At 43.5% G+C, this 9,245-nt stretch overlaps 1 protein-coding gene across 1 annotated transcript in view; it reads left to right on the forward strand.

Moving 5' to 3' along the window:
- The window catches only part of LOC147692356 (cytochrome P450 2G1-like), a 452,708-nt gene extending 443,709 nt beyond the window's left edge, over positions 1-8,999 (forward strand). Inside the window, exon 10 of the mRNA XM_086938582.1 lies at positions 8,711-8,999. Within this exon, the coding sequence (XP_086794708.1) occupies positions 8,711-8,895 (185 nt within the window). The 3' untranslated portion in view covers positions 8,896-8,999. The remainder of the gene's footprint in view (positions 1-8,710) is intronic.
- The last annotated feature ends 246 nt before the right edge of the window (positions 9,000-9,245 follow it).

Consider the following 9,245-nt stretch of genomic DNA (forward strand, 5'->3'; position numbering starts at 1 on the left):
CACTACCCAAGTATATTACAAATGATTATCAGAACTGAATGGGGGCTGGACTGCAGGTTCTCACGGTGTGCCCTTAAACCAGATACAGAATGTGTGTGGTTGAATCCACATTCCAACTTCTAAACACTCCATCCAGCCTTCTTTAGGCAGACATAAGTATTGACAAGCTGACTAAAGCAATAAGTCAATCCAATAATTAGAAGAGTTAACAACAATTCAACGTAGATTGATTTTATACTTACAGAAAAATATGCAGGAGAGCAGAACTTCGTGGATTTTAACGAAATCTTAGTGAGTATGCAGTTGCTGTGATTTGTGGCAATATGAGCTGTGGAAGCCAAGATTGTTAAGTGATTAAAATGTGTGCTTCTTGTGGAGGCTCGAAGTACTTCTCTTGTGGAGCCTAGCAAGTGCTGGATGAGCTGATGAAAGTGAATGTCATTTCAACATAAACAGAGTTTATTAGTGACCTGCTTATGGTCATCTCCTGAAGTTTGTATGATGGAACCCTGTATGCATTTACCCCAAATGCCTTTAGAACACAGTCACTACCTTGACTGCGGCGTTATCACGCGTTAATCAGAGCTGCAGGTCCACTAGTAGCATTTAAATTACAGGACTTGGTCACATGTAGTTCACGTTATTAGGGACTTATAAGTAAATTAAATGTGCCAGTTGTTGATAATCTGGTCAGCAGTGGTAAAGTGCCCAGAATCCTAAGACCGTAAAAAATGAGTTCAGCAAAGCATGAGGTCAGAAAGTAAAAAAAGTCAGGGGAAACCCCGCCAAGGATGCCAGGTTTAATACTCATATGCAAGTTGTTCCATGTCTTTGAAGTGGTCTTTTGAGGGCACCTAGCCCCAGTCCCTTATAGTTGACAGCTCAGTGCCGAACTTTCAGTGTTTCTCTGAGGTACCGGATGGCAGCTGGTGTCAGACTTATTCACTGTAATATGAGATGTAGATGTTCTCTAACTGCTCCGTGTGATTACATAGCTGAAACAGAATATTGCTGTCTAATGCCAGAGCATAGAAGTTAATCAATTTATTAAAGTAAAAGACGTGATGTGAGTCAATTGGGAAACAGGCAAGATGGTAAATGATTGCACAGTTAAGAGTAAAACGATATCCTTAGAATAAAAATTGACATCGTTATCAATTTCCCTAAAAAAATCTGATCAGAAGGTAAGTCCAAAAAGTCAGATAAAAAAGTAAAAAACTCTACATCCTATGGTTTTTCACTGTACTGCCACCCACTAATCCCAGCGTGGGGCACTGCACAACCCTGAGCTGGCTATTTGTGCAGATAAGGAGGCACTGCCTTGGGCACTCATGAAACTGGTGTAAAGTTGAAACCAGATTGTACACATCTGCTAAGAAAATTAAATAATATTGAGAAATTAATAAAGTGTGTATAAATAAAGAAGCACATTTAAAAATTTTAAAATTTAAAACATCCCATAAATGTGGCAGAGTTTGAATTTGGAGGCTAAAAAAAAAAGTTGGTGTCTTCAGATTATTTTGTGGCAGCAGTGCAAATGCCTCAAACAGAATGTAGTATGGATGATGGGTGGCCTAAATTGATTTTACAAAAAGCCCCAACATTCCCATTAAAGTGGAACTTTTGATTTTTTTATACTTGCTTTTGAATTAAATTAAATGTTTCATCACTTGTGTCTTTTTTAGTTGAATGTTTGCTTCTGCATTTATGTTTATTGTTTTGAGGTTCAAATCATAGAAATTACTTAAGTCAGGGTCCCCAGCTTCCAGCAATGACTATTTGGAGAGGTCGTTGGATTCCAATAATGATTCAGTAGGGGTTCCCGGATTTCAATAAATAAGTAGGGGTCCAAAGGAGTCAACGACTTAAGTATCACCGCTATAGCCCAAAAAATAGTCGACATGGGTAGATGCAGAGGAACATTGAATAACACAATGGGCCAATTGAGATGGTGATGTCATGGGTTCATACGCTGTAGTACAATAGGCGTTTATGCATGCATGAAAACCTGGTTGATATAACAATATGTCAGGAAGTATACAGTGTAACAGGTCTTGACCATTTTTGTAGTTAACAATGCTTGTTTCATAGCAATGCTTGTTTTGGACTCTTCTGTCTTGCCTGGTGTTCTCCTCATCGCACGTGTTTTCAACGGACCTGCACTACACGTGGAAAAGGAGCCTACGCCCTGCTCACACGGTATAAAAACCCTGCTCACACTCATAGCGCTGCTTCGCTTCTCGACTCAGTGTTCTTGCGAGGGTTCCTGTTTTCAAGCTCCAGTACCCGCCCGGCCACCCAGAACCTCCCGCCGCTTACCAGATTTCTTCACCCGCCTGGCTGGTTCGATCCCCCATCTCTTCCCTCTTCTTATTCCCGCTTACATTCACCTTCTCTTCCTCGGAGCTCCAATGACGCTGCGACGGCTTCAACGCTGCAAACTCCGATTTCGGCGTTATTTCCAATTCCGGTCCAGTTCTTCATCGGTTTCCGGTTCCTGCTCCTGCAAAACAAAGTGTGAGAAGTTGGCCTGATATATGATGTCTCCAATTCTGGGGGCACCTTGTATCAGTCCAAACAATCCCTTATGGTGATAGTTGTAAGTCAACCTTATAGACAAGCTATCCTAAGGGTAGCATGGACTAAGCAGCCTTAAAGGCTTAACTCAAGAGGTCGTGTTAAGAAAGCTGTTTTACCATTCACAATCCTGTAATATCAAATGAAAGGACACAACACAAGTTATATATTATAAAAATATATGTATTTATTACTAGAATAATCCTCTGTACTCTTTATGAGTGCAGAGGCACAAGCGTTTAAACAAAAGCACAGTTAAACATATGAAAGTTGCACAATTATGGATGAGGGCGGGGGCCACTCAAACCATATACTAAGAAAGTGGTATAAGAGATACCAATCGAACAGTGGTTAGGCCTAGGGCCTAGGGAATCACTGGGAGCAATCGGGACTAGCAATGCTGAAGTCGGGAAAAGCCCGCGGGATTCGGGTGCAGCGCTTAAAGCTCAGGCTTGCACCAATGCAATGTCAATGGTGCGTAAAAGTTAGAAAGTTACTGTTTAAGGAGACTTCCGCTTAACCTAGAGGGATGAAACTTTAGACATATACACTAGAGGTGTGTACCAGTGTAGGAACACCGGCGTTGCTGAGTTACCTCACCCACAGGAAGCGGGTGCACAGTTGCGAAGTAGTGTCGGGTTTCATCACGCAGGTTGATGGTGCTTGAAGCTGAAGATGCTGCAGGCGTCGAAAGTAGAAGTGTCCGGTGGGATCCAAGGGTGGATCGAAGTTAAAGATGATCTGAAAGCAAAGGGGACAGAGTCTGGGTCACTCAGCAGTGACCAGGGTGGACCAGGAAGGAACCAGGCAATGTCGGGCGCTTTCAGGTCGCTGATTGGTTGCTTCTCTCCGCTGCCACGTGGACTCTGGGGCACCGAGGATGTCCAGGAGTGGATCACGAGCTGTCCCACGCAGGTTCTCGCTGTCTGCGGTGTCGGCTTCCAGATTGGAGCAAACAACCCTTGACAAGGGCAACCCACGCAGGATTCGAAGATGGCGTTGCACTCGGACCAGGAGGGTTAAAGCGGGTGCTCCTTTTCAGGGGAGCGAGGGCAAGACTGGCGCAACCAGATTCACAAGTTAGATTTCGGATTTTGTCAGCACAGGGGCCACAAGCCAACGGGCAAGTGACCCGGCCAACACATTGAGCCAAAAGATGCAGCAGGGCCCCACGCAGCACTCGTCAAGTGGGGTGAGCTTCGGTGCAAGAGAGGCTCAGGGCTGGGGCTTCTCAAACCCCAATTCACAGCATCAAGGGTCACTCGTGGGCTGCACGGTCAGCGTCTTGTGGACTTTTCAAGATGACGGGCCCCACGCTTCCAGTTGCCTCCATGGGTCTCAACTCTGCAGGGACTGTGGATCGGGCTGTTAGAAGGCAGGCACGCTTGATCTCGTCGTACTCTGTCGCTCGAGTTCCGGCGGGAACTGCAACAAAGCAAGGGTTGAGGTGCTGGATGGTGCCTGTTTGCACAGGGTGGTCACTCCTTGACCACAAGGGAGATTCTTCAGTCTTCTACGGAAAGTAGGATGTCGAAGGGTCCAGAGTTTTGTTTCATAAGTTTCAGTCAGGATAATCTGAGTGCTTGGGCACTGCTCCCACTCTTATACTAATCTGGTGGGCTGGATATCCTGCTAGGTCCCTCCTATGGGTGGGACCCAGGAAGGGGGTGGATACACCCCTTTCCCTTTGTCCAGGGTCGCGCTGGGACTGGGGCTGGTGTGCCCCAGAACCGGTTTGACCGGATTATGCAAGGGGAAGCCTTATGCTCCCCAGGCAGTGTCTGGTTTCTTTCAAACCTCCCTGCTACAATCCACTATCTCCTGTCTGGGGAGGTGTGACATCTCCCCGTGACAGGAAACCCTTTGTCCAGGCCTCCTCGGCTGAGTTTCGGTCAGCAGCAGGAGGTCAGACTCATGTCTGTGGCAGAAGCGTCCATTTTGTGATGCTGAGGCTCTTTTAAAAATCAACAGCGTTTTAGTAAAGTAACATGTCTTCTCCCTCTAGTGGGGTGGAATGCTATCCCCGTCGACAGGACTGTCGAGGGGATAGTATTCCAAATCATATGACACCTTACACGACATGTTTTTATGAAGCCAAACCAAAGTTAACATATAACCGCGAGGATTATAATGCACTTAATAGTATATGGTTTGGCATTATCCCGGAACAGCTAAGGGAATTGGTCCCGACAGCTGCAGACAGGCTCAGCTCATGCTAGAGCACCATCTCACATAAAACCACGCACTCTGCCTCCAGGATTGTTAAGGCCTGCCAGAGGAGCGGCTTATAGGTTTATATGTGTCCAGTTAGGTTTTAGATATAGGTATACTATATCTAAGCAAGGGGTGATCACACCACCTTGCCCCAGCTGAGTGATCAGCCAGTTGTGTCGATTTAAGTACCAGCCAGGGGTGGCAAAAGATATGCTGCAGGCCCACAGCCACATTAAGTCGAAAACCAGTGAAGCAAAAAGCAAAAATTTGGGGTGACCATAGGATAGCAGACCCTACTCTCCTACACAAAGTAAGACTGTTTTGGTTACTAAGCAACAAGGATTGAAATGGCAATAAACATTGGTTACGGCAAGCGGTTCACAGCAGAATTTAGTCACAACAGCAGACAATAAATAAACATTGGTAAAGACAATTGTGACTGCACTGTTGCAAAAAGAATGAAAGAGTACTTGACTAACTGGTGTTGCTTATTGTAATAATTGCAAATCATCTTGTGAATATTACTGACTATACCCTGTGAATATTATATCTTAGAGTCATTAGATTTGGGTACAATTGTACAATTGCACCTTGAACCTTGTATTTCTGGGGAATGCAAGCACCTGTGCGAAAGAAGGCAGAATCCATTAGGAGTAGGATTGGTTGTTGTTTCTTGTCCTCTTTTTCAGAATCCAATTAAGGAGCATCATTTACAATTATAAGGTAGCACAAGTTAAGGTGTTTTCAGTTTACTCACTTACTCACAATTAATCACTAACCAGTTTCTTTAGCATAAGTATTTCGTGGCTAATAAACCTTACATCCTTTATGTCATTTAAGGCAAGTTGACTGAATCAAAGTCGCCTAGTCATACAGATGTGTTAGCAAGGGCTTACAAGATTGTGGTATGTATTGTTAATGAAAACTTGACTATATATATACGAAGATTGAAAAAAGGATCTTTTTGGTTCATGTTCATGCATTGTTATTTTAGAGACGGTAGTAAGAAATCCTGAGTTATCACCTGAAGCCCAGTGCACTTCAAGAGAGAGACCAAACCTAATATCTCAAAAAGAAGAGATCCAGTGTTTGTTTGTTTCTCTCACTCCACTTTCCCTTTCCCTTAGGGATTAATCAGTTGCGCCAAGTGTTGTCTCCTTGACCGACTGGTTGGTCCACGAAGGATTTGGGAGCATATATCATCAAGACGGAACAACAGGAACCTCGCGAGCCGACGCTTGACAGGTGATGCCTTGATATGTAGGAATTGGTGAAATCATGGCCACAGAGAAGAGAGACTTACCATCGGGCAGATCAGTAGGTAGTATCATAGGCCTACAGGAGAGGATGATCCTTAGAAAAAAGAGGCCATGATTATAAAAAGTGGCAGAAGAGAGGGTATTTGCATGGGCACCGAGAAGAGGCTAGAGGGCAGGATGAAACAGTGAAGACGTGTGCTAGGATAGGTTTGTACTGCCATAAGTGGACATGGGAAAGATGTGAGAGTAATACACTGTAGGGACAGCAAAAAGTGTACTATACCAGAAATAAGTGAATGGCCGATAGAGAAAGCAATATCGAAGGATATTTGGGCTCTATGCATGCCTCATAGGGATGCTTTGTACTGCCAGATTTCTGTAAAGAGCTTCAGTCATTCAGAGCAATGGCTGTTAGGGTCCAACGGCACACCCCAGCATAAATTTACCACTGTCTGTTAGACACTTACTCTATTTTTTCTCCATACAATATGAAACACACACAGACACACCCACACATACACACACACTCACTCATAAAACTCTCTTTCCATTCTCTTGCTGTGGCACTGTTAATGTTTTACCAGTGTGTGTGTCTACTGTAGACTTTCGCAGAGATCAAGGATTGGATGAGCATATAGTCTGAGTATCTTACAGTCGCTGCTGAGAAATCTATCTGTGTTTTTGCATTTAACGCTACAGGACATAAATGGATCCAGGGACCCATTTCTATATTGTCATTTCATTACTTATCTTATCAGCTTTACTTACTGGGCTGTGGGAATGGTGTGCACTGTAGTGAGTGCACCTTGGTCAGGGCAGCTTCCATGAAGGTCCAGGTGGTCTTGGGCTCTATGCTCTAGCCTGCTGAAGAGTTGCAATGTGTGTCCAGGCCTTGTAATGCAGCCTGTCCTGTTTTAAGTTGATGTGCCGTTTTTAGATAAGTAGAAGAGAATTGATTGATTGATTGATTGACTGCAGAAAATGATTGGTACCTGCACTATTAGAATGTGATGTTCAAGTGCAAAGCAGTAGGAGCATGAAGTGAATGTGATGTTACCACTGTCAACCTTGCAGCACATAAGCTTGAGAAGGAGACTGGGTGTGCACGGTATCGGAGGAAGGCTGCCTTGCAAAGGTCAGTGTCAGCACCAGGTTCAGAGGATTGTTTGATCTGAAGCCAGTGGTGTAACAAAACTTGAGGGAGCCCCCCTGCAAAGCACATGAAGGAGCCCCCCAGCATCCCCAGCATCCCTTCCCTCAGTGGCCCAGCCCACCCCCTACCACTTTGCCCTACCACCCAGAAATCTATTATATTTTGATTTGAAACTTCCAACATTTAAATGAAATGTCTCTATATTGTCTTACTCTAAGTTCTAATGAAAGTGGAAAACACTCTTAACATACAAGCTATGCCATTCGTAACAATACTGTCAAAAGCAGATTATTTTACTGAGGCAGCAATCAGAACAGTGCCAAGGAGCGATCCTATGGTCTCAAGAACACTATGGCTAAAGAATAAAGAACAACTTTGAAGGGTCTGAAATAGAATTGACATTAATGGACAATCACTTAAAACTTTGAAAGACAAACCCAAACCTGCAATTCAATAAAAACTCAACTCAACTGACATTATACATGAGAAGTACACAAGATATAACTCAGTATTCTGCGAAAGTCAAGAGAAATAGACTGGTGAATTATCTGAATGCCACACACTAGCAACTGTAAAGGGTTGTGCATGATAATAACGTGAACTGAGGAAGCAATTTCAATTTTTACTATCACCCATGATCTTTGGAGGGTTAAAGCAATACCTTTACCCCCGTGTCCAGGAGCATCAGAGACATGGCCCTGGACACCAGGAGAGACTTGCTGCAATGGAGGAGCACTAAGGACAGCGACTGCCACAACCGCTACTTCCCGCTGTCTGGACACTACCTGCTGGCAGAGTGGCTTTCGGAGGGTCTGATCTGACACTAGACGTAAGAAGTGTCCTCGGAAGCTTGTTTCTGGTCCAGGGAAGACATGGCTTTACAGTTCGGGCTGGACTGTTCCCATGAGGCAGAGGGTCAGACTGATTTGCATATAGCCATGTCTGAACTGGGGTGGCAGAGTGGGCTAAAGAACGGTGATGGATTAAACCCAGATCTTTTGACTGGGTGTGAGTGTTTGATTGATTCAGATGCTCCGTCCATTACCAGCATCTTTTGTACCCCTTAATACAGTGTGCAGACCCAAAACAAAACACATAATACAAATACAAAATACCAAATACAAAATACACGGTACAAAATTAGTGGCCATCCTGTGATAAAGATAATGGTCATACATGGTATTTTGGTTCTGCTAGTAAATAAATGCTTTGTTTGTTATTCAACTTCTCTGGTCATTCCATAAGGATTTCTTTTCGATGAAAATGTGCCGAGAATCTAGCAAACAACTTTAACTTATTGTGAGGTTTCTGATTGCAATTTATGTTTGGAGTTTCCTACCCGTAGAGTACTCTTTAGTATCCAAATAGCTAGGCAAAAGTCAATTACATGCCCCCTAGAGGCTAACAAATAGAATGTGATTTCATGTGTAATGTTGTTCCAGTCTTATGATGTTCATTATTTTCTCTCTCTCTCTCTCTCTCTCTCTCTCTCTCTCTCTCTCTCTAGGAAAACGTATGTGTCCTGCTGAGGGCTTGACACGCATGGAGATATTTCTTATAATTGCAGCCACTCTGCAGAACTTCAACATAAAATCACTTGTTGAACCAGAGAAAATTGATCTATTCCCAGTCGTCAGCGGTTTGGGGAATTTACCAAAGCCTTACCAGCTCTGTGTTGTTTCTCGTGGCTAATTCCTTTTCAGTTATAAACTTAATTGCTCCTCTGGTAACAAATAAGATTTGAGGACCTTCACAATTAGCTGAAACGAAATAAAAATTAAGATTTGTGACATTTTAATTTTTTTCTCTATTGAGATATTTTTCTTACTATCTATTTGAATTAGTAATAGTTGGCATGATATATTCTGATTTAGGAGAAAAAATGTTTGGTTCTGGAACAAAACATTCTTTAGATTGCCTGTAATATGAACAGAGGTACAGTACAAAACCTTAAGGGGGTAATTTAGGGGCAGATTCACACATTTTTCATGTAACAGAGAGCAGCAAGCAAAGTTTCTGCTGCGTTGATGAAAGGGAGGCTG

The sequence above is a fragment of the Lissotriton vulgaris genome, chromosome 9 (genome assembly GCF_964263255.1).
Source record: "Lissotriton vulgaris chromosome 9, aLisVul1.2, whole genome shotgun sequence".
Classification (NCBI taxonomy): Eukaryota; Metazoa; Chordata; class Amphibia; order Caudata; family Salamandridae; genus Lissotriton; species Lissotriton vulgaris.